The 26,820-nt window shown below is 36.0% G+C and overlaps 1 protein-coding gene across 2 annotated transcripts in view; it reads left to right on the top strand.

Annotated features, from left to right (window-relative positions):
- TAOK1 (TAO kinase 1) overlaps positions 1-26,820 on the top strand; it is a 154,535-nt gene that overhangs the window by 72,940 nt on the left and 54,775 nt on the right. For both annotated transcript variants that reach the window (XM_078068109.1, XM_078068110.1), the window contains 6 exons: positions 13,515-13,586; positions 18,360-18,461; positions 19,690-19,735; positions 20,280-20,376; positions 22,013-22,126; positions 25,048-25,139. In XM_078068109.1, coding sequence (XP_077924235.1) covers positions 13,515-13,586; positions 18,360-18,461; positions 19,690-19,735; positions 20,280-20,376; positions 22,013-22,126; positions 25,048-25,139 — 523 coding nt within the window. The remainder of the gene's footprint in view (positions 1-13,514; positions 13,587-18,359; positions 18,462-19,689; positions 19,736-20,279; positions 20,377-22,012; positions 22,127-25,047; positions 25,140-26,820) is intronic.

Here is a 26,820-nt window from a genome sequence, read left to right as displayed (position 1 = left end):
ATAACAAAGGTTCACTGAGCTATACCAATTTTACTGTATGTTTGACATATTTTCATAACAAAATGAGTGAGGGAAACAAGATGATAAATGCTGTTTTAGGAAGTCAGGAAACCTAGGTTCAGGTTAGGACCACGCATCAGGAACCATTGCATGAAAGCATCAAGGAATCAAGTGCAACTGCTCAAAGCAGGTGTTTTCTGCTAATTGTTTTGATGTCTGGGAGACATGCACCAGGTAGATGTGCAAAGTTTGAATGTAGCCCAGAATTGAATATTTTTGCCATAATTCCATTTCTGTGTCACTAACCTTTGTATTTCATGGTATCAGATAAACCTACGTGTGTATGTGTTGCATGTGTGAGTGTGCACGCATGAATGAATGCTTTGGTTTTTGTTTCCTCTCACCCCACCCCATGACAGGGCTTAATGTGTGGTGTCTGCCTATAGGGCATATAGAGGAAGGACCCTCTTATCAAATTTTTTTAGATGACTAAAAGTAGTTTTTAAAACATCTCTGAATTTTCATTAATTGACAGTAAGGATCACCTTAAGTTTAAAAAATACTCCAGTTGAGCCAACTATGCTGGCTATCTCATCAGGCAAGCTAATCAAGCAAGGGCTGGTATTATAAGTATTTGAAAGCCGACCAAAGAGTCATGTCCAAAAGGACTTCTATCTCTAGATTGCCAGGAAGATAGAAATTTCTCTTTTAGTTTCCAGTACCTTAAGTAGAACCAATATGTCAGCAGATGGGTGACAGAGCACTGGCTTGGGAGCCAGGTAGCTTGCTAACAAATATGACAGACCATGTATGATCCTGGTAAATTCATTTTTTAAAATATTTTATTTATTCATTTGAGACACAGAGATACAGAGAGAGAGCATGAGCAGGGGGAGAGGCAGAGGGAGAGGGAGAAGCTCCCCGCTGAGCCAGGAGCCCAATGTGGGGCTCGATCCCAGGACCCTGGGATCATGACCTGAGCCGAAGGCAGATGCTGAACCATTTGAGCCACCCAGGCGCCCCTGGCAAATTCATTTTTTGAAGTTATTTTTCTTTGTTTTAAAAAATGAGATGTAATATTTACCTCTTATTTTCTGCTGTAAGATTTTACTAATCTGTATTCTTTTAGGGGCTTGGCAAGTTTTATATTTTCGATGGTTACAGCATACTGTTTGGTGTTAATGAAAGATATGGGGAGCCTGGGTGGCTCAGTTAGTTGGGCATCCAACTCTTGATTTTGGCTCAGGTCATGATCCCAATGTTGTGAGATTGAGCCATGCGCCGGGCTCCACATTCAGCAGAGAGTCTGCTTCAGATTGCCTCTCTCCCTCTCCCTCTGTCCCTAGCCCCCCATGCGCGCTCTCTCTCTCCCCTTCTCTCTCTCTAAAGTAAATAAATCTTTAAAAAAAAATAACAGAAAATATATAAATGTACAAAAAGATCTAGAAAGACCATTTACATATAATTAATTGATGGTGATTTCAGATCATTCTTATTGGTTCGTTAAAATAGCTCCGGAATGGATCTTTACAGTTTCCTGGTTTGAAACAGAATGATTAGTTGTATATATTTTCTTTTTCCTCCTCTTTTTTTGCTCTCTACAGCATCCAGTTTGTCTTTAGACCTATAGCCAATTTTGACTTTACCTTTACTCTCAGGCAGTGAGAATAGATGACATGTAGTGTTGTGCTCTTTAATTACTTATAGCTCAAGTATTTTGTTATGTATATATATACTTTAAAAAAAATTTCTGACTATTATCATCTTACTTATTCTCTATGAGAGGAATATCCCATCCTCTTTTCAGTTCATTTGTTAATATTAATCACTTCAAGAAAAATGTAGAAATCATGTACTCCTTTCTATATCATTTATGTTATTCTTGTCTTATGTATTACATCTGCATACATTAGATTTATTTAAAAAAATTTTTATTTTTAAGTGATCTCTACACCCATTGTGGGGCTTGAACTCACATCCTTGAGATCGAGAGTTGCAAGCTCCACCAACTAAGCCAGATAGTGCCCACATCTGCATACATTATAAATCAAGAATTCAGTGTCATAATTTTTGCTTTAAACAGTCATATGTATTTTAAAGAATTGAAGAGAAAAAATAGTTTTAAAATTTATCCACATATTTACCGTGTTATATACAACATGGTAGTTTACTTTGGAAATTTCCACCTTACAAAAGGAATCCCAGAACTAATAGGTGAGTTTAGCAAAGTTGCAGGATACAAGAGCACTATACAGAAACCCATTGTATTTCTATATGTTAGCAGTGAATGTTTTATGCTAAAAGTACTATTTATAGTACCCACAAAATGAAATAGTTGAGTTTAAATCCAACAAAAAATGTACATGATTTGTATTCTGAAAACCATTAAACATTGAAAGAAATCAAATGAGACCTAAATAATTGAAGAGATACACTGTGTTGATGGATTGGAAGACAAAATAATGTTATCTCCCAATTGATATATATAGATTCAATGCAATCCCAATCAAAATCCCAGCAGGCTTCTAAAATAAATATTGACAAGCATATTCTAAAAATTTTAGGGAAAGCAAAGGAACTAGAATAGCCAAAGCCATTTTGAAAAAGAAAACACATTCAAGAACTCACATCATCTGATTTCAGAAACCTGCAGTAATCAAGATAGTATGATATTGTTGAAAGGATAAATACATAAACTCTTCAAACAGAACAGAGAGTGCAGACATAGACCCATACAAATATAGTCAACAGATTCTTGGCAAAGGTGCAAAGACAAATCAATGAAGAAAGGATAGTCTTGTCAACAAATGGTGCCAGAGCAAACTTTACAAAAATAAACTTTGAGGGACACTTGGCTGGCTCAGTTGGTGGAGCATGTGACTCTTGATTTGGGGGTTGTGAGTTTGAACCCCACCTTGGGTGTTGAGATTACTTAAAAATAAAATCTTTTTGAAAAATAAAAATAGGGGGCACCTGGGTGGGTCAGTCATTAAGTGTCTGCCTTCAGCTCAGGTCATGATCCCAGGGTCCTGGGATCGAGCCCTGCATCAGGCTCCCTGCTCCTCGGGAAGCCTGCTTCTCCCTCTCCCACTCCCCCTGCTTGTGTTCCCTCTCTCACTGTGTCTCTCTCTGTCAAATAAATAAAATCTTTAAAAATAAATAAATAAATAAAAATAGGGGCACCTGGGTGGCTCAGCTGGTTAGGCATCTGCCTTTGGCTCCAGTCATGGTCTGGAGGTCCTGGGATCGAGGCCTGGATCTGGCTCCCTGCTCAGCAGGGAGCCTGCTTTTCCCTCTCCCTCTGCCGTACACACATGCACTCTTGCTCTCTCTCAGATGGGTGGATAAAATCTTAAAAAATAAATAAATAAACAAATAAAAATAGACTTTGATTCTACCTTATATAAAAATGAACGCAAAATGGATCATAATGATAAATTTAAAGCCTATTATAAAGCTTCTAGAATAAAATATAGGAGAAAATCTTTAACAGCAGAAGCATTATCCATAAAAGACAAAATTTTTAAATTGAACTGTATCAAAATGAAAAAGCTTTCATTTTCTAAAAGATACTGTAAAGAGATGAAAAGGAAAGCCACAGACTGGCAGAAAATATTTTCAAGTCACATATCTGACAGAGGATTTGTATCCGGAACATATAAAGAACTCTTGAAGCACCTCAGTGGCTCAGTTGGTTGAACATCTGGCTCTTGATTTTGACTCAGGTCATGATCTCAGGGTCCTGGGATCAAGCCCTGCACTGGGCTCCAAATGCAGCAGGGAGTCTGCTTGAGGATTCTCTCTTGCCCTCTCCCTCTACCCCTCCCACTGCTCACGTGTGCTCTCTCTAAAGTAAAAATAAATTAGAAAAATGAAGAACTCTCACAGCTCAACAGTAAGAAAATAATAAAAATTGAGCAAAAGGTCTAAACCGACACATCCCCCCAAAATACAGATGGCTAATAAACATATAAAAAGATGCTCAACATCGTTAGTTTTTAGGGAAATACAAATTAAGACCACAATGAGATACCACTGTATGCTTAAATGACAGAAATAAAGATGAGCTGAAAGAAATAACAGGCAGTGCCAAGTACTGATGAGTATGTCGAGCAGTTGGAAATCTCATTAATTGCTGGTAGGAATGTAAAATGGTTTTGTCACTGTGGAAAATGGTTTGGTAGTTTGGTAGTTTTTTGGTAGTTTTGGTAGTTTTTAAATAAAGTTAAACGTACTATTACCATATTGAGCCAGCATTCCCACTCCTAAATAGTAATCCAAGAGAAATGAAAACTCAGGTTCACACAAAAAACTATACATGAATGTTTAATGGTAGTTTTATTCATAATTGCCAGAAATTGCAATCTACTTCAGTGTACATGCCACCTGTTTATTAAATGTTCATTATTTTTTTAAAAAAATTTTTTTTCAGATTTTTTTATTCATTTGAGAGAGACAGAGCGAGCAAGAGCACAGCAGGGGGGAGGGGCAGAGGGAGAAGGAGAAGCAGACTCCCTGCTGAGCATGGAGCCCGATGAAGGGCTCAATCCCAGGACCCTGGGATTATGACCTGAGCTGAAGGCAGACGCTTAACCGACTGAGCCATCCAGGTGCCCCGATTCATTAATTTTCATTAAACACACACATACACACACACACACAAACTATGATGAAATACAAATGGACTATAACAAATGAACCTAAATGTATTATAAATGAACAACATAAACACACAGAAGTGGGTAAGGGAGAAAAGAACTAATCTCAGATGATTTTGAAAACAGTATTTTGGCTGAATAAGGCTAAAGACAAAAGGAGGTCTAGTTACTTTGTTATTCACAGGGATATGGTTTGGCAATTCTGAAACTATATAGTAGATTTGAATAAGTAAGTAAATGTATTGTAGATAATGAGAACACTAGTTTCCTTACTGTCCAAGAAAGAAGTTACAAATAAGGAAAGGGGGAAGGCTGTGGTTTTGGGTTAGAATTGTGAAGGTATTAGTAGGAACTTATTTTCTTTCACACACCACGGATATATATATAAAGAAAAAAAATATATATATATATAGAAAAAGAATATAAATTCCTTTTATTAAAAGTAGAATGACTAAGGGAATAATTGTTGCAACCAAGATCCACTGATGGTAAAATCAGTGGGTTAAAGTCTGAGGAGGAAGAGGATATATGCATAATCTCAAGTATAGCTCCAAAGATGTTTATTAATTGAAATGGGAAAATCAGTGGAGACACTTGTCAGACTGCCTTAACCGAGTGATCAAGGTTAATAGCACCAGTGTCCACATCATGTACCCTCTCTCTGACATGACACTGAGGACACAAAATTTTTGTGTTGTTCTTTTTTTTTTTAAAGATTTTATTTATGTATTTGACAGAGAGAGACAGTGAGAGAGGGAACACAAGCAGGGGGAGTGGGAGAGGGAGAAGCATGCTTCCCGCAGAGTAGGGAGCCCGATGCGGGGCCCGATCCCAGGACCCCGGGATCATGATCTGAGCCGAAGGCAGACGCTTAATGATTGAGCCACCCAGGCGCCTCTTGTGTTGTTCTTATTTTAGAAATGCTAAACTTAAATCATGAGGAAATAAACTCAAATTGGGTAACATTATACAAAATAACCAGTGCTCGGGGCTCCTGGGTGGCTCAGTTGGTTAAGCAACTGCCTTTGGCTCAGGTCATGATCCTGGAGTCCTGGGATCGAGTCCCGCATCAGGCTCCCTGCTCAGCAGGGAGTCTGCTTCTCCCTCTGACCCTCCCCCCTCTCATGCTTTCTCTATCTCATTGTCTCTCTCAAATAAATAAATAAAATCTTTAAAAAAAAAACAAAAAAACAAAAAAAACCCCAAAATAACCAGTGCTCTTCAGAAGTGTCGAAGTCCTAAAAGAGAAAGGTTGAGGAACTGTCACAGGCTGGAAGAGACTAAGGCACCATGATAACCAAGCAATGTAGGATCCTGGAACAGAAAAAAAGTTATTAGTGGAAAAATTGGTAACTTCAAATAAAGCCTCAGTTTAGTTAATAGTTAATAATTTCACCAATGTTAATTTGTTAGTTTTGATAATGGTACTGCATTAAGCAAGATATTAACATTAGAGGAAGCTGGGTGAAGGGTATATGGTAACTGTACTATTTTTGCAACACTTGCGTAAGTCTGTAATTATTTCAAAGTTAACAACAACAACAAAAAGCTTATTAGTAACCAGAAATAGACTTTCTCCAAAAAAGAAAAAAGGGAAGTGTCTCTTGACTTTTTTTCCTTTAGAGAAATAAATACTTCATAAATAAAAGGCTCCAGGACATAAAATTGGTAGTTAAAGAAACATGTTTATTATTTTAAAGATTGTAATTTTAAAAGCGAGCCAATGAACTATTACTCTAAAGCCATAAAACATCTCTAAGAATTCCTTTCATAATCTGTAGGGGAAAACTCCACTCACATTCTTTATTTCTTCTTCCTTTTAAAATGCTCCCCCCCCACAAGCAACAAATATAATTATAGATGTTTAATAATTTGGCAGTATTATGGATTTAGTTTTTTGTTTTGTTTTGTTTTTTAGTGGGCACCATTGGAATAAAACCGCAATTTAAAATATTATTTCCCTAGAGAAGAAATATATTCCAAATTCTTAACAATTTGAACTTTTGGTTTATATCCCATTTGTAAATTGGATACAAAAAGAATATAGTAAAAACTCCATCTATAATTTCACTACCCAAGGACAGCTGTTATTAACATTTAGGTTTATATCCTTGAAGAATCTTGTTATGTACACATGCTGTATGTGTGCAGTTGTTGTTGCTCACATTTGTTTAATTTCCAGATTGGACACAAAATGAGGGAAGAGGGACCTAGAAAACATTTCAAAAATAACCTTTTTTTGGGGCACCTGGGTGGCTCAGTCGCTAAGCGTCTGCCTTCGGCTCTGGTCGTGATCCCAGGGTCCTGGGATCGAGTTCTGCATCGGGCTCCCTGCTCAGCCAGGAAGCCTGCTTCTCCCTCTCCCACTCCCCCTGCTTGTGATCCCTCTCTCGCTGTGTCTCTCTCTGTCAAATAAATAAAATCTTTTAAAAAAAAAAGCAACCTTTTTTTTGTATTACAGTTTTGTCTGAGTTTTTGTTTGTCGCTTCTCCATTTACACTACTGTGGAGAAATACAGAAGAGGGGGAAAATACACATAGAATCTTAGAATTGGGCCCAATAAAAGAACCACACTTAGGGTGCCCCTGGGTGGCTCAGTCAGTTAAGCATCTGACTTCAGCTCAGGTCATCAGGTCATGATCTCAAGGTCCTGGGATCGAGCCCCGCTTCGGGCTCCGCACTGGAATCTACTTGTTTCTCTCCCTCTCCCCCTCCCCCCGCTCATGCTCTCCCTGTCTCTCTCTCAAATAAATAAATAAAAATCTTAAAAGAAAAAAGAACCACACTGAGAAAATCCTGACATATAGCCCATTCATTGTGGTGGTAGTATTTTTTAAATTGACTGATTTTATTGAATGCAATTTATGTACAGTAAATATACAGATACTAAATGTATAGTTTGATGAAATGAGATAAATTATGCCCCTATACAATCAACAAATCTAGATATAGAATGATGGTGGTGGTGGTGGGGAATGGAATGGAAGAGATAGAGGATGGAATGACACTTGTTTGAATTTACCTTGAATTAATATTTTATATATTTAAAAATTAAAATTTAATCAGTATATATGGGGTGCATATCAAAGGCAAACAGGAACAATGACTCCAGCTGTATTTCAGATATAACCACATTGGAGGAAAGAATAGATCTAATACAAGTAACTTTTATATGTAATATTTTAACTGTATACCCTCAGTTTGGGAGAAGGAAACTGCAGACAAGTCTTCAACTCTTAATACATTTGGTTCATATTGGTATGGGTGTGACAGTTCTGAAACTATGTGTTAAAGGATTGAGCAATGAATGATACTGATGTTATTTAGAGTTAGGATCCTGACTATGAGAGAAGAGAAATATGGATTCAGGGAAATTAAGGAAGAACCCTGTGGGATTTGATAGGTTATATCTCCCCCCCATATATCTCCTATCTCTGTCTGCCACAAGATTGTCACTGTAATGACATCTCAGTATCAGTGAGCACACAGATTTTGAATTCCTCACTAAAGGGAACAAGAGCTCCTTGGAGTAATGGCTCATTGTATTTCAGGGACAGGGAACATTAAAAGATAAGCCTTAGAACATCTTGTGCCAGAAAGTTAAAAAGTGCTTTAGAGAAAAAATAAAAAAATTTAAAAAAAAAGAAAGAAAAAGAAAAAAAAGTCGGGGCCTGTCAAAAGGACACTAGAGCCAGATTGAGGGGGCTCTCACTGGCCAAATCCTGTAATATAAGCATCAGTATAAAAATGGTAATGGATTATATAGCCTTTTGAGTAAAATAGGAATCCATTATTTCCATGACAGATGATGGATGAATGGATGGATAAAAAGGGAGGGCTTTTCCTCAGAATGCTGGCTGTTATGGGGTGCCTGGGTGGCTCAGTCGGTTAAGCAGCTGCCTTCGGCTCGGGTCATGATCCCGGGATCCTGGGATCGAGCCCCGCATCGGGCTCCTTGCTCAGCAGAGAGCCTGCTTCTCCCTCTCCCTCTGCCTGCCTGCCGCTCCCACTGCTTGTGCACTCTCTCTCTCTCTGTCAAATAAAATCTTTAAAAAAAAAAAAAAAAAAAAAGAATGCTGACTGTTAAATGAGAAGGGAATGGTAGAGTTGAAAAAAAAAAAACAAAACCCAGCATTTTGTAATCATCATAGTGAAGATTGGGCCTAGAACATTTCAGTGGTTGCTAAATCTAGAGGGAAAGTTTGATGAGCAGGATGTTGCCATGGTTTAAAAGTATCTCTTCACAGATTACTTGTTAGATATAAAGTAGGAAACAGTAAGTATAACTATATACATTAGGGTAGGAAATAGTAACTATAACTATATACATTGGGAAAGAACAGGCAATGCCTTGAGTAGGTGATGAAAATTAGTAACATCAAGGAGGAGATTGTATACCTACAGATATGATACCCTGAAAAGGACAATATCACTCTTGTAGTATTTTGGCCAAGGATGTATAACCAGAATCTAATCTTGAAGAAATGCCAGACAAGCACAAATTTAGTAACATTCTATAAAATACCACTGTATATTCTTCAAAAATGCCAGTGTCATGAAAGACAAAGGTTAAGGAATTGTTCTAGATTAGAGGAGACTAACAAGACATGATAACGAAGTACAACATGTGATCCTGAAGGGAGGGAAAAACATGTATGTAGGCATTATATATTTTTATTTATTCTTTTTAGATGTAATCCGCAGAGGTATCTCATTTTAATTTTGTCATTTAATTTTAATGTAACATTACTAATAAGTTTGGGTTTTAATAAATTATAATAATTTTCTAATTTAACTTACTATTTTTTTTTTAAGATTTTATTTACTTATTTGACAGAGAGGGGGAAAGAGAGAGAGAGCACAAGCAGGGGGAGCGACAGGCAGGGGGAAAGAGAAAAGCAGGCTTCCCGCTGAGCAGTAATGTTATTTTAAAATAGTATGTTAGGGGTACCTGGATGGCTCAGTTGGTTAAGCGTCTGCCTTTGGCTCAGGTTATGATCCCAGGGTCCTGGGATCGAGCCCCACATCGGGTTTCCCCTGCTTGTGCTCTCTCTCTTTGTCAAATAATTAAATAAAATCTTTTTAAAAAAATAACATTACAGGAGATTTTATAATAATAGTAAAGAGTTTTCCTCTATAATTTTCACCTAGTTCCCCTAATTTTAACATGTTACATAACTATGTAGCATGGTTTTGTCAACATTATATTTATCAACATTACATTTATCAAAACTAAGAAATCAGCATTGATCAAATGATACTCTAAACTTACATACTCAGATTTTTCCAGTTTTTCTACTGTCTCTTTTCTATTCTAGAATCTAATCCAGAAAATTGCATTTAGCATTATTTTATTATTTATTTTTAGAGAGAGAGAGATAAAGGTGGGGGAGAATCCAAGGGCCTATACTAGGCACCTCCAATATACCCACTTTTTTTTTTTTTTTTAAAGATTTTATTTATTTGATAGAGACACAGTGAGAGAAGGAACACAAGCAGGGGGAGTGAGAGAGGGAGAAGCAGGCTTCCCGCCGAGCAGGGAGCCCGATGCGGGGCTCGATCCCAGGACTCCGGGATCATGACCTGATCTGAAGGCAGACACTTAACGACTGAGCCACCCAGGCGCCCCAATATACCCACTTTTAAATCAGGCTTTGTCTTAGGCTACTTAAAAGTTCATCTGGTGGTGCACCTGGGTGGCTCAGTTGGTTAGGCGGCCAACTCTTGGTTTCAGCTCAGGTCATGATCTTGGGGTTGTAGGATTCAGCTCCGTGTGGGGCTTTACCCTCAAGCAGGGAGTCTCCTTGGGATTCCCTCTCTTCCTCTCCCTCCGCCCCTCTCCCCTCCGCTCATGCTCTCTCTCTCTCTCAAAATAAATCTTAGAAAGGGAGAAAAAGAGAAAGAAAGAAAGAAAGAAAAAGAAAATCATTAAAAACAAAAGAACTACATCTGGGGGCTCCTGGGCGGCTGTGTTGGTTAAATGCCTGACTATTTGGGCTCAGGTCATCATCTCAGGGTTGTGAAGTCAAGCCCCTCATGGGGCTCTGTGCTCAGCAGGGAGTCTGCTTGGGATTCTCTCTCCTTCTCCCTTTGTCCCTCTGCTCTCCCCCACGCCATGCTTGCATGCTCTCTCTCTCAAATAAATAAATCTTTTTTTTTAAAATGCATCTGTTTAATGCAAAACAATAAAATTGGACCCTTACCTGTTACCATATATAAAAATTCAAAATGGATCAAAGATCTAAATGTAACTGTTAAATCTGTAAAACTTTTAGAAGAAAACTAGGGATAAATCTGCATAACCTTGGTTTTGGCAAAGGATCCTTAGATATGACACCAAAAACATGAACAACAAAAGAAAAAAATAGATGAAGTTCAAATAAAAAAAAAACTTGTGTTTCAAAACATTGTAAGACAACCTATAGGAGAAAATATTTTTAAATCGCATATCTGATAATGGATTTGTCTAGAATAAAGAACTCTTACAACTCAATAATGAAAAGACAATTTAAAAATGGGCAAAGGATCTGAATTGACATTTCTCCAAAGAAGATGTACAAATGGCCAGGAAGCACAAGAAAAGATGCTTAACATCATGAGTCATGAATCTTAAAAACATTATGCTAAATGAAAGAAGCAAATACAAAAGACCACGTGTTATATGGTTCCATTTACATGAAGTGTCCAGAATGGGCAAATCTTAGAGGGACAGAGAGATAAGTTGTTCCTTAGGGCTGAAGTGGTGGGGAAAAGGAATAAGAGGGCGATTGCTAAAAGGTATGGGGTTTGTTTATTTTTTAATAGAGAAAAGATTTTAGTGTAAAATACACATAAAATTTATCATTTTAACCATTTTTTAAATGAACAATTTGGAGTTTTCTTTTTGAGGTGATGGAAGTTCTAAAATTGTAGTGATGGTTGCATATATCTTTGTACTAAAAGCCATTAAATTGTACACATTCAAATGTGAATTGAATGGAATGTATATTATCTCAATAAAGCTCTTCTAAAAGAAAAGAATATTGCTGTTAACACCTGTTGATTAAAATCAAGGAGCTCACAGATAAGCAGAGAACATTTTGTAAAAATAAATTTATTGAAAAATACTCAAGCAGGACTTATGTGGCTAGATCCACTTTACCCATTACAACAAGTGGTGCAAGTTTCCATTAACCAATCTAATACTAATTGAAATTGAAATGTCAGTTGTTTCCAGACATGGTGTCTTTTTAAAAAAGTTTTGAGAGAGCGAGCTTTGGGGGAGGTGGCATGGAGGGGCAGAGAGAGAGAGAGAATCCCAAGGAGGCTTCGTGCCCAGCACGGAACCCAACACAGTTTGGCTTGATCTTATTACCCTGAGATCGTGACCTGAGCCAAAATCAAGAGTAACTCATTTTAAGTATTCACAGCTATTCTCATGTGCGTGTGTGGGTGCATGCATGTGTGGATGTATAGTAAAGAGTTTGGCTCTTCTTTTCCAAAGAGTTTTTTGGGTTTTTTTAAAGATATATTTACTTATTTTAGAGACACAGAGAGAGAGAGAGAGCAGTGGGGAGAGGGAGAGAGAGAATCCCAAGCAGACTCCCTGCTGAATGTGGAGTCTGAGATCATGACCTGACCCAAAACCAAGAGTGGGATGCTCAGCCAACTGTGCCACCCGGGTGCCCCTTCCAAAGAGTTAATGATCGTATTTCTGTTATGTTTTTATCACTTTGTTTTCAGAATTTCCACAAGAGTGGTAAATAATTATGGTATCATTGTACAGTATTAATTCTGATTAGCAGTTGTTTACAATAGACATGATTTGTCACGTTGAGAAATTACCTTTCTAATTTAGGTTTTCTAGGAGTTTGACGTTCCCTGCGATTGAGTACATTTAGCATTGGGCCCTTCCTGCATTTTCAGCATTTATTGAGCACTGATATATATACTTTTTTCCCCTTTGACTTTTAATAAAAACGTGGTAAATGAGCGGCACCTGGGTGGCTCAGTCTATCAAGCATCATCGTGGTCCTGGGGTCCAGCCCTGTTGGGCTTCCTGCTCACCAGGGAATCTGCTTCTCCCTCTCCTTCTGCCCCTCCCCCAGCTCAGCACGTGAGCTTTCTCTTTCTCTCTCTCTCTCTCTCTCTGTCCCCCTCTCAAATATTTTTTAAAATGTGGTACATGTTTTCCTAGTATCTAAATCTTTTGCATTTCTGTGATACGTATTTTATCCAAATGAATATTTATTTTAATGCCTTTTGTAATACTTGAATTGTATTTCGAATTCTTTTGTCTGTATTTTCAAATGAAATTGGTACTATTTTTACTGTTTGTGAGGTTTTAGCTTCTGGGTTATACTGCCTTCGTAAAATTAATGGGATAACTTTTTGTTACCACTTATATCCTGGAAAGTTACCCTGATAAAATTATTTTCCACTTACGACTATTTTAAAGATAATTGGTATTCTTTTCAATATGCCACTGTTGTTTTCCTCACATTTTTTCTTTAGATCAGTTTTAGTAATTTTGACTAGAAAATTGTCCATTTCATTGAGATTTCAAAATTTATTAGCATAGACTTATTTATATATACTAGTCTTGTTTTGTCTCTGTTTATAGTACTATTAAGATTTCTGTATTTTTTTCTCTCAACTAAATCACTGAAAGATAAACCTTTATTTTTCTCTCCAGTGTATGAGCTCCTGGATAATTTGATAAGTTTCATTATATATTTATTATTATTTTTTAAATGTGCTTTAATAGCACTTTTGATGTCCTTTTTGATATGATAGCTTATAAATGCTTTAATTCTCAGAAAGATAATTGCACAGATTTAATCTATTCATTTTTACGATGGTCCTTCGTTTTTTTAGGCACGAGATGTACGCACCAATGAAGTGGTGGCTATCAAGAAAATGTCTTACAGTGGAAAGCAGTCTACTGAGGTAGGTGAAATGTATACATTCTTATTGGCATATTAAAGAAAGACATGCTGTTTTTAATGGGGGTAGATGGGAATTCTTTCAAAAAGTATACATACATAAAAGTATACAAATATTAAGGGTATATCTCAGTGAATTTTCTTTCAGAAACTAAATATACCTATTAAAGTTGTACCTAAAGCCATAAACAACATTAATGGCCTCCCAACTTGTGCCCCTTGCTTTTAATTTTTTAGTATATGTGCTGCTGAAGTGAGCTTTTTAAAACTGTGGTTTAATATATTACTTTATCTGTATCATAGAGGAATCACCAGTTTTTAAAAAAGTAAACTAGAATAAGATATATTTGACAATAAATTATATTGTGTATAGTTTCTTAATGGTTTAGAAATTGTTTAAGGCTTGTTTTAAACAAACTTTAATAATCAACAGTCAGTTATATCTAGTCTGAAAAATAAGCAGTGTGTAATAATTTGAAAAACAAAAAAATTATTGATACTACATTGATACTACTTTAGTTTGCTAATATTCTGGTTAGTTCTCTTCAGGTAGTTATTCTATTTAATCGTATACATTTATTTTATAACATGTATTCTACTTTCTAAATCTAGGATCTTTAGGCTTTAATTTTAAAATTAATTATTTTAATTGTGGTAAAATACAACAAAATTTACCATCTTAACTATTTTTAAATGTACAGTTCAGTGGCATTGAAGACATTCACTTTGTCATGCAGTCATCACCACCATTCTTCTCCAGAACTCTTTTCATCTTGCAGAACTGAAATTCTATACCCATTAAACAATAATTCTCCATTCTCTCCATCCTCCACCCCTGGAAATCACCATTCTCATTTCTTTCTCTATGAATTTGACTACTTTAGGTGTCTCATGTAAGTGAAATCATGCAGTATTTGACCTTTTGTGACTGGCTTATTTCACTTAGCATAATATCCTCAAAGTTCATCCATGTTATGGTATGTGTCAGAATTTCCTTCCTTTTTGAGGCTAAATAGAGAGAGAGAGAGACAGAGTGTGTGTGTGTGTGTGTGTGTGTGTGTGTACAAACCACCACATTTTGTTTATCCATCCATTTGTTGGTGGACACTTAACGTTGCTTCCACCACTTGGTTATTGTGCTGCTGTGAACTGGCTGTGTAAATATTTCTTTGAATCTCTGCTTTCAATAATTTCAGGTATATGGCTAGAGGTGGAATTGCTGGTTAGTCTTTACTTTTTAAAGATTTTGGTTTTCTACTTTTTTGAAGTTTCTGTTTTATGGTAAATCTTATTTTTGTGAAGATCATCTTGTGGGTATGGTAACACTATTAGGATTATATCACTCTTCCATCATTTTGATACCTAAAAATTTTTCTAAAAATTCCTAAAACTCCTAAAAAACTCCATTTCTTACAAGTTAACTCTGATTTTATTTGCCATTCTATAGCACAACTGTAGAACTAGCTTTCACAGGCAGACTGGTACTGTGTTGGAGTCTGTTTGATTAGTTACACCTAAAACAAAGTTTCATTTAGTGTATCATCTTTTCACATCCAATTATTAGTGTCCTTCATGAAAGTCTTTTTTACCTTGAAGAATACAGGCTTTTGCTTTGTTCTCAGTTGCGTCCCAGAGCATTCAAATTTGAAATTTAAAGCCCATGAAATGTTTTCATAATGTAGCGTCTTATATTGTACACATTTTTTATAAAAACACTGTAAACATATTTTGCTGTCTTTTGTTGAAGACTTGTGAAATAAAATGAGATACATGATCTTAAATTTTAGTACAAAACATTTCTCAAAGTTTTCTATTAACGCTAGTAGTTTCCCTGCCTTTAGAAAGAAATATGGCCCAAGTTAGTAGAAAACCTTGAAAAAACTCAAACAAGAACAAAAAGCAGATTCCTGATTTCCACCCCACATCTACTAAGCCTCTAGAATCTTTGAGTATGGACTGATGGATCTGTATTTTTAGAGTTCCCTGGATGCTTTCTTTTTTTAAGATTTTATTTATTTGGAAGAGAGAGAGAGAGCGAGCATTAGCAGGGGGACAGGGAGAGGCAGAGTCCCCTGCTAAGCAGGGAGCCTGATGTGGGGCTTGATCCCAGGACACTTAACCTACTGAGCCACCCAGGCGCCCCTCCCTGGTTGCTTAAGAGTGACTATGGATATGACATAAGTAAGGCTGTCATGGAGTAGCTTATGGCCAAAGATTTATCTGTATTTCCTCAAAGCTGTCAATGAAGAAGGCTCTTAGTAAAATGTGTAAGAAAATATTTTCATACTGCTTGTTTTTTTCTGTGACCTTTCCTATATAGTAACAGTTATTTACTAGCATTTAGAAAGTATGCATTTAGGAATTTAAATCTCAGAGTAATCATTTGAGTTTAAAAAACAAACATAACCTTAATATTTGGTAGAATGTATAAGCCAAGAACACAATAGGTGACCTATATGGCATGTAAATTCATGGGGTTTTTTTGTTTTTTGTTTTTGTTTGTTTTTAAAGATTTTGTTTATTTATTTGACAGAGACAGCGAGAGAGGGAACACAAGCAGGGGGAGTGGGAGAGGGAGAAGCAGGCTTCCCGCGGAGCAGGGAGCCCAACGTGGGGCTTGATCCCAGACCCTGGGATCAGGACCTGAGCCGAAGACAGACGCTTAACAACTGAGCCACCCAGGCGCCCCTGTAAATTACATGTTAATAAAGCTGCAAATAACAGGAAAGTTGATGGGGCGCCTGGGTGGCTCAGTCGGTTAAGTGTCTTGTCTTCATCTCAGCTCATGATCTCGGGGTCTGGGGTTGAGCCTAGAGTTGGGCTTACTGCTCAGCGGGGAGCCTGCTTCTCCCTCTCCCTCTGCCCCTCCCTCCCACTCAATCTCTCCCCCCTCTGTATCTCAAATAAATAAGTAAAGTCGTTATTTTTTTAAACATTCTTTTATTTAAATTCAATTATATAAATTTACATACATATAATGTACTATTGGTTTCAGAGGTACAGGCCTGTGATTCATTAGGCTTATATAATACCCAGTGCTCGTTACATCACATGCCCTCCTTAATGTCCATCACCCAGTTACCCCATCCCTCCACCCCCACCCCCTCCAGCAACATTCAGTTTGTTTCCTGTGATTAAGAGTCTCTTCTGGTTTGTCTCCCTCTCTGGTTTTCATCTTGTTTTATTTTTTCCTCTCTTCCCCTGTGATCCTCTGTTTTGTTTCATAAATTCCACATATCAGTGAGATCATATGATAATTGTCTTTCTCTGATTGACTTATTTCGCTTAACATAGTACCCTCTAGTTCTATGCATGTCATTGCGAATGGCAAGATTTCAATTTTTTGATGGCTGCGTAATATTCCTGTGTGTGTGTCTCTCTGTGTGTGTGTGTGTCTGTGTGTCTGTGTGTGTACACACACATACCACATCTTTAACCATCTGTCGATGGACATCTGGGCTCTTTCCGTAGTTTGGCTATTGTGGACATTGCTGCTATAAACATTGGGGTACAGGCGCCCCTTTGGATCACTACATTTGTATCTTTGGGGTAAATACCCAGTAATGGCAATTGCTGGGTCCTAGGGTAGCTCTATTTTCAACTTCTTGAGGAACCTCCATACTGTTTTCCAGAGTGGCTGCACCAGCTTGCATTCCCACCAACAGTGTAGGAGGGTTCCCCTTTCTCCACATCCTCGCCAACATCTGTCGTTTCCTGAGTTGTTAATTTTAGCCATTCTGACTGGTGTGAGGTGGTATCTCATTGAGGTTTTGATTTGGATTTCCCTGATGCCAAGCGATGTTGAGCACTTTTTCATGTGTCTGTTGGCCATTTGGATGTCTTCTTTGGAGAAATATCTGTTCATGTCTTCTGCCCATTTCTTGATTGGATTCTTTGTTCTTTGGGTGTTGAGTTTGATAAGTTCTTTATAGATTTTGGATACTAGCTCTTAATCTGATATGTCATTTGCAAATATCTTCTCCCATTCTGTAGGTTGTCTTTTGGTTTTGTTGACCGTTTCCATTGCTGTCCAAAAGCTTTTTATCTTGATGAAGTCCCAATAGTTCATTTTTGCCTTTGTTTCCCCATGATTTTGGAGACATGTCTAGCAAGAAGTTGCTACGGCCAAGGTCAGAGAGGTTGCTGCCTGTGTTTTCTTCTAGAATTTTGATGGATTCCTGTCTCATGTTTAGATCTTTCATCCATTTTGAGTAAAATCTTTAAAAAAAAAAGAGGGTGCTTGGGTGGCTCAGTCAGTTAACCATCTGCCTTTGGCTCAGGTCGTGATCCCAGCATCCTGGGATTGAGCCCCATGTCAGGTTTCCTGCTCAGCGAGGAGTGTGCTTCTCCTTCCCCCTGCTCTTGCTCTCTCTCTCTCTCTCTGTCTTCCTCTCAAATAAGTAAGTAAAATCTAAAAACAAAAAAAAAAGGGGAAGTTGAACTGATGAAGAAAAATCACGAAATATAGTATGTACTTTTCATCAACATGCTTGGTGTGTGATTGTAAAATTTAATGAGATTCATTGATGATAAATTTTATCAAAGTAAAATTTGTTCTACCTTGAATAAAATAACTATAAATTATGAATTGAGTTTAACCTATACAAATGTCATTTCTTTCAAATTTATTAGTTTGCTATTTAAATATTACAAATAAAGCAAAGTTGTATGTTCTCATTAACCCTGCTTAAGCTAGTAATTACTTTTTTCTTATGTAACTTTCTAAGGAAAAGCAACTGTTCATATTTCTTTCCTTTATTCCTTTTTTCCCCCACAGAAATGGCAGGATATTATTAAGGAAGTCAAGTTTCTACAAAGAATAAAACATCCCAACAGTATAGAATACAAAGGCTGCTATTTACGTGAGCACACAGCATGGGTAGGTGTTTGCCCTCTCCTTGGTATAATTTAGTTGGTATTGGTTTATAATTAATTAATTCAAGAATGTCTCAAAGTGGTTGTGGAAAGCCATGCAAAAACACCTTGAAATGTAAGTTCATACTGAGAGAGGAAGAGCAGCTTTTCTTGGAACTCCTTGGCAATAAGAGATAATAAAACTTTTGCAAGTTTATGCAGAGATTTGGCTGACCTTTATGTGCGTGGTAAAATGTTCTCTGACATTTTTTAGTATCACCATTTTAAAATGGTTTATCAAGCATTGTACAATAATCCTATTATTTGAGGATAAAAATTAGCATATCTTTTTGACATAAATATATTGTAATCTACAAAGATTTTGGTAAAGTGTTGGTGAATTTTGGTGAAATATGAACTGATTCCTTGGCCGAATAATACTAATGGTAGAGAACTGAGACACTTTATTACAAGAAATGGAGATTAAGTCTTTCTTTTTACCATTGAGGTGACAGGTAGTATTCCAACAGTGGTATAGGCATAATAAATGTATCTTTAAAGAGTAAATTTTCTGGGTGCCTGGATGGCTCAGCAGTTAAGCGTCTGCCTTCCCCTCAGGTCATGATTCCAGGGTCCTAGGATTGTGCTCTGCATCTGACTCCCTGCTCAGTGCGGAACCTGCTTCTCCCTCTCCTTCCCACTTGTGCTCTCTCTCTGGTCACTCTGTCTCTCTCTCTCTCAAATAAATAAAATCTTAAAAAAAAAAAAATAAATTTTCTTTTAACAGAAATGATCCCCAAGGGTAATAATAGGGTCTACCTTATAAGGTGGTTATAAGGATTAAATTAGTTTATATATATAAAATATCTGGCACACAGGAGATGCTCTGTGTTTGCTTTAAGGAAGCATTTAAACTATAACCTAACCTTTGTACATATAGATCCAGAGTACAGTTTTCCACTTGCTAACAGTTATAACAATGTAACTATATTCTTTTATAGTTTTAGTTAGTAATTATAGATGAAATATACATCTTGTACAAGTGATTACATGTCAGTATAAAAGATTAATGTATCATTGGCTTAACTTTATCATTTAAGAAATTGCTAAATACATAAACATTTTTTAAGGTAAATGATGACTAGATTTATTTTACTTCAAACTATCTTCTTGATCTCCTTGGTGAACTTATTTTATCTCAAATAGAATCTTTTTACTAATTTAATGCCTTTATAATTTTTCTTCCCATGTAGCTGGTAATGGAATATTGTTTAGGATCTGCTTCAGATTTACTGGAAGGTAGGTTTCATTTAATTATTTAGGAAAAAAAGTATTAGCAAAAATATAATGAGAATTCTGTATGATTTTCTTAAATAATGTAAAAACTTTACAGATAGAGTAAAAACCTTCGCCTTTTCTAGATTCTCTTCATGGTATGCACTGTCCTGTAGTAGCATAAAATAGGTGAATTTTTTTATATTAAGACTTACCAAGCATTTTTCTTTATCCTTTGTCATTTAGCTTAACCTATTCCTTCTGTTCAGAATGAAGATGTGTGAGAATAAAGGGAGAACTTCTCTTTTGTTACTTTTGTTTTTATAATTAACTAATTGTTGAATTTTGTTAGCTTAGAGAAAAATTGGCTGTGAGCTATATACTTTAACAGCTAGGCACAACTGTAATTACAGTTCTAAAGTTCAGTAGCCTTGTTTTATTGTTTTGGGGAGCAAGTCTTCTCACTAAATGTTTGTTTTTTTAAAATTGCCTCAAATATTAGGTGTTTATTTTTTTAAACAAAAATATTCTGTATAGTAATTATCTTCCAATAAATTCTTATTTTAAGTTCACAAAAAGCCATTACAAGAAGTGGAAATAGCAGCAATTACACATGGTGCTCTCCAGGGATTAGCCTACTTACATTCTCATACCATGATCCATAGGTAAGCACTTTGACAGTTATCATGTATTAACAGCAGGTGGCTTATTGGATTTATCAACCATGGAACTTACTAACCCTGAAAGTTTTGTTGGTTATAGCCATATAAAAGTATTTCAGAATCTTATAAACTCATTTTTTAGGTTGTCCTACAAACATGCCAGTACATTTGATCTCCTTTTAGGATCAGGTATTTTCTTCCATAATGATAAAAGATTTAATTTAATTCAAAATTAAATAATTTTTCTTGTAGGATCAGTTTTATCTTTGTCTACACGTGTTGCTGGGTTTTCTGACATTTGTGCACTTTATAGATGTGTGGTAGGAATTTAATTGTAGAATCATTTAATTTGTAAGATGGAAAAGACATTAGGGATTATGTAGTCTTAACTTTTTTCATTTTACAGATAAAACGATGCCCCAGTTTATGACTAATTTTTCTGAAGTTTACAAAGCCATACTAGACTTGAACTAAGCTTAGGTCTTTTGTCTTTCTGGGAACTGATAATGCCAGTTTTGTTCCATTGATCCCATGACATGGACTTAACACTCTATGCTTTTGAGTATTAATCCTTGATGATCCTTAATAATGGATAGTAACATTAAGGTTAAACTATTTTATAATGCATTTTTAGCATTGATATAGGTTTTGACTATTTTAAAAGGAAACTAGCAGTGGACCAGGCAATTGATATTAAACTATATAGTAGAGTCATTGTGAGCTAAATGGCTTACCCTTTTTTTTTTTTTTTAAGATGAGGATAGTAAGGTCCAAGAGAAATCTACATGCTAACAAATAAGTGAATGGAAGAGTTGGAATTAGAACCTAAGGTCTTATCAACCTCAAAGTACCTCTCCTCATTTAAAAAGGAAATGGAAAAAGATTTATTTAATATTATATCCATTACAATACTCTAGTTAGAATTGACAAGTGCTTGGAAATTTGGTTGGGTTTTTTTTGTTTGTTTGGTTGGTTTTTTTGTGTTTTTTTTGGAAAGGTTAAATGTATGTTATGGTGCCAATTGGACATACAATGCTATTATATAAATGTCCATAATATTCTTATTTTGCATGGATAATATGTTTGCTGATTTTAAAAAGTAAGCTTGAAAGTAAATTTGGATCATTAGATACTACATTATCCATGTGTTTCAGTTTTTATTTCATGTTTAATTAGGAGAACTATGCTAAGGTTTGGAAATGATAAGAATAACTTTTAAAAAAACAAATTGGGGGTATGAGATCTTTCTTTTTTAACTTTAAGTGGTATACTCAGAAATCTTAAAATTATGAAGGAATGGTCAGCTAATTAAATTCTATTTTTAAAACCATTATTTGTATCAATAAACAGGCACTCAAGTATAGACTATACTCGAATTACTTGATTTTCTGTCTTTTGTCTTTACTGCTATTTTGTCTTCTCTTTTAAAGAGAAGAAAATTATCACTGTGTATTTATATCACTTCTGTATTTTTTACTTTTGGATCTTAATTCTCATTATCCTAATTTAGAAATCACCCTAGGACTTAATTATTTTGATTTCTCCTTCCCTATTTTAAAATTTTTTATTTGATTTTTATCATTTTCAACACAATCTAATGAAGAAAAGAGAAATAATTTTCTGTGTTCCTTAAACCCAGAGATATCAAAGCAGGAAATATCCTTCTGACAGAACCAGGCCAGGTGAAACTTGCTGACTTTGGATCAGCTTCCATGGCATCTCCTGCCAATTCTTTTGTGGGAACGCCATATTGGTAAGAATAATCCTATTTGCTGATGATCCTCATGATTGAAATAGGAAATGTGTGATTATACTTTTTCAGATGCCTTATCTTTTGCCTGGTAATATAATGCTATTTTGGACATTTTAACTTTAAGCATAGTTAGTTTCAAATACAGATTTGGAGTGCTGCCTTTACATCTCCTATTTTTTCATTTGTCTCCTCGACATTTTCTTCTGTATTATAACCTGCATCATATTTTGGGTGTGGGAGTAAAAATATTCAGTGAAAATCCAAGTGGAGGAGAAGATAGAAATGCTAAGTGGAAATTTGTGTGTTTTCTTTAGATTTATGTTTATTATATATCATTATCTTCAGACTAAGAATACCTGAAGACTGATGGCTGATTTGGAGTTTTTTGGTTTTATTTTTTATTATGGAGATTTAAGATATACATAAAAGTAGACAAAAGTATAATGAAGCCTCACATACCAGTCACCCAGCCCAATAACAATATCCCATGGCCAGTCCTGCTGTATGTACTCATTTTTCTCTCCTCCCCGACCCCGCCATTATTGTGAAGCAAATTCTAGGCATCCTCTGTTTTATCCATAAATAATTCAGTATTAATGTCAGCAAGTTTGAAGGGAATAATTGTCCAGCTCTTCAACTTCCATATGATGAGAGTGGTGTCTTAGTTCTACTACGTCTTCTTTCCCACCTACCTTTCAAATCTCCCTCTCCTGCTTTATAAAAAATAGGACTCCTTACATCCTGAATATTACAATGATGCATTGGTCTTGGTTGTAAAAGCCTCAAATCAATACCAGAAGAACAATTTGAGAATATATAGTAACTATCAGAAATATTGAAGAGTCAGGGCACAAACTCTTCGCAAGGCCTTGTGCCTTTTCAGTCATCTTCCTTCCCTTCCTTTTACTCCTTGCTTTTTCTCTCTCCTCAGTTATCTTTCCCCCAGTAAAATTCATAACTGAGATGGTTGTCATGGGGACACATTAACATGTTATTTGCATTGAAAATGAAGTCAGACTTTTTTGACAGAAAGTGATTCTTATTTGACTGATTGATATGACAGTGAAGACTGGCTTTGCTAATTGAGTTAGACAGCAGTGTGTTGTTGTTGTTTTTTAATAAATCGAATGAGCTAACTCTGCAGCTCTGTGTTTTAAACATCTTTAAATCACATATACAGTATAAAGTATATATATATATATATATGCTGTGCATTATATCCTTTACAGCTATTAAGTTTATAAAATTTAGATAACTCAAAAATGTACAAGGGGATAAATAATTTTCATAAATTCATTAGTGGCAAATGAATTTAAAAACTTGAAGAATTTCTACTCCTCCACTGCTCTAGATAACCAAAAATTTCTTATGTAGAACCCTACTTTAGGTAGACTCCCTTTCCCTTCTATTAAAAGGATTCTGGGAGCAAATATTTCTTAATGTTTCTCCTATTTATAAATTAATGATGAATATTAGATATTTAAAAGATCCTGAAAAGTTCTGCAATAAAAAACAAAATTACTTCTTTAATTCTGCCTAAATTAGTAATTTCCCAAACTTACTTCAACATCTTAAAGAACCTTGGGGGGCATCTGGGTCGCTTCGTTGGTTAAGCATCCAGCTTTTTTTATTTTGGCTCAGGTCATGGTCTTAGGGTCATGGGATCGAGTCCCATGTCAGGCTCCATGCCTAGCATAGCGCCTGCTTAAGATTCTTTCTCTCCTTCTCCCTCTGCCCCTCCCTCTATTAGAAAAAAAAAAATCTTGGAAACACTCTGGTATTGACAACTGAAAATTTACTTTATTTACATATTCATTAATTTGTATATGGTGTATTTGGAATGTAGGAGCTAGGTACATATTTAGATGTCTTTACATTTACGCTTATACACACACACACACATACACACACACACACACACTGGGGAATATGGTGACAATCCTACCTAAGCATCAGCAACTGTTCTAAATGTCTTTCTGTGCTTAACAACAAATACAAGTGAAGTATAAATTAAAGTACCATCAAAAATGTTAGACTCTAATTGAAAACATGAATTAATATTCCATTTTATAACCAAGACACCTGTAAGGTTGATAATTGTGTAATTGTCTTTGTTGTGAGCTGCCCTAGCCACTTTTATCATGGAACACTGTTACTATTTAAAAGGAAGAGTGACAAACTATGATTATTCAGTGTTGGTTATTGTGGCAGATATTTTCTCAAATAAATGGAGTGAGCTTGTCACTTCAAGGAAAACAATTGACAGTATTCAGTGCTAATGATAACAATTCCATCTTTAAAGCATAATTCAGGCTTTCGTAGTAGGATCCTGAGGCCAAAATATTTAAGAATCACTAGCCTAAGGGGGAGTGCTTGGCTGCTTCAGTTGGTTAAGTGTCCGACTTTTGATTTCGGTTCAGGTCATGATCTCAGGGTCCTGAGATCGAGCCCCAAGTCGGGCTCCACACTGGGCCTGTAGCCTGCTTAGGATTCTCTCTCTCTCGCCCTCTGCCCCTTCCCTTCTCTCTCTCTCTCTCTCTCTTAAAAAACAACAACAACAAACAAAAAACTATAAAAAAATAACAAGAAAAACCCCACTGAGTTAAAACAAACAAACAAAAAAGAATCACTAGCCTAAGGGTTATACAATATTAGAATATGCAACCGTGCTCTGGGGCATCCTTTCTTTAGGATGCTGTTATATGATCATGACAGATGGTGAGAATGAGTCTCACAGTATATATGCAATGGTGAGTATTTACCTGATAACCTGTAGTGCATTTATTTCTCATTATAAAAATTCTTACCTAGACATGATGTCTAGAATTCACACAGTTGTTCTCTATGTAGATGGTCATTACATTTTTAAAGAGTAGTATACTTTTTTTTTTTTTTACTTTAAATGACATTTTATGTTTTAGGATGGCCCCAGAAGTAATTTTAGCCATGGATGAAGGACAGTATGATGGCAAAGTAGATGTATGGTCTCTTGGAATAACATGTATTGAACTAGGTAAGCATTGTTCTTTATTACTATATAGTAAGTTGTGATCAGTGTTTTACCTCATTTTCTGTACCAAATCATAGCTTTTTATTTTTTATGTCAGTTACTAAAGGGAACAATAAATCTATTAAAGTTTTCACTTTGGTTATCTGGTACTTTTTATATATATATTAGGTGAGATATATGATATTTGCTGTGTTAAATTAGGTCTAGAATAATTTTCCACTGTGGTATTAAGTTTGAGGTATTTATGTTTAATATTTAATGGCTATTTGTTAAACATCTAAAATATGTCTGCGATTACTAGATTTACCATCTGTAGAAAGTCTCTACAGCATTGATGAACTACTTACCTCTACGTAGGATACTTATTACTTTGAATTAGGTATGAGAATTAGACCGTGCCGTACTGTAACAATTTGATTTTATGCACACATGTTATTCTGTTGACCATAAAGGGAACTATGCTTAAGTCAGTGGACTATCATAACTTTACTAACATTCCCAGTTTAAGTGAGCCAGGTAGATAATTGAATTGTCACTATAATTAAAGATGATGTCCATCTTCTTGCTCTTGATTCTCCAAGCTTACCCCTTCCGGTCCTATATCCTTTCCTTTTTTTTCTTCTTATAAAAATATTCCAGGGGTGGGGCGCCTGGGTGGCTCAGTCGTTAAGCGTCTGCCTTTGGCTCAGGTCATGATCCCAGGGTCCTGGGATCGAGCCCCGCACCGGGCTCCCTGCTCCGCGGGAAGCCTGCTTCTCCCTCTCCCACTCCCCCTGCTTGTGTTCCCTCTCTCACTGTCTCTCTCTGTCAAATAAATAAATAAAATCTTGAAAAAAAAAAAAAAAAATTCCAGGGGTGCCTGGCTGGCTCAGTCAATAGAGCATGCAACTCTTTAAGTTTGAGCCCCATGATGGGTGTAGAGATTACTTACAAATAAAATCTTTAAAAAAAAAAAAAAAAAGGATATTCCATTAAACTTCATTTAAAAGTGGGAAATATTGGGAATATTTAATCGAACCATTCTAGGAGTAACCATAGATCGAAAATAACACATTAAAAAATAGAATCCATGTGAGGGCGCCTGGGTGGCTCAGTTGGTTGAGTGTCCAACTCTTGATTTCGGCTCAGGTCATGATCTCGAGGCTGTGGGATCGAGCCCTGCCTCGGGCTCCAAGCTCAGTGTGGAGTCTGCTTGTCCTTCTCCCTCTGCTCCTCCTCCTGCTTGTGCAGGCATACACTCTCTCTCTCTCAAATAAATAAATAAAATCTTAAAGAAAAAGTAAAATCCATGTGTAATTTGGTTAAATGATTTTCAAATTGAGTTAATCAGTAGTTTTGTAAAATAAGGGAAATTGAGGTAAAATAAAATCAAAGGCTTATCCTTATATAGTAGATGAAAATCATAATTTCCATTATAAACCAGGCTCTTTCTCTCTTACAGTCTAATATTTTTCCAAAATTATATAATCTTTAGATATTTTTGCTTTTATTGTAATTACTATATTAACTATTCCCTTCAAGCTCTATATTATTTATTTATTTTACTTTAAAGTATGACAGCATCAGCGAACAGAGATTTGGAGATTATCATCATGTCATTCTCCTCAGATCTCTTGGTCTCTCTTTGAGGTTTGCAGAATGTTTTTTCCATTTGAAAGTGTTTGAACCTCAATTCTTTTAACCT

The sequence above is a fragment of the Halichoerus grypus genome, chromosome 2 (assembly GCF_964656455.1).
Source record: "Halichoerus grypus chromosome 2, mHalGry1.hap1.1, whole genome shotgun sequence".
In the NCBI taxonomy this organism is placed as follows: Eukaryota; Metazoa; Chordata; class Mammalia; order Carnivora; family Phocidae; genus Halichoerus; species Halichoerus grypus.
This window is presented reverse-complemented; position numbering and strand designations above follow the sequence as displayed.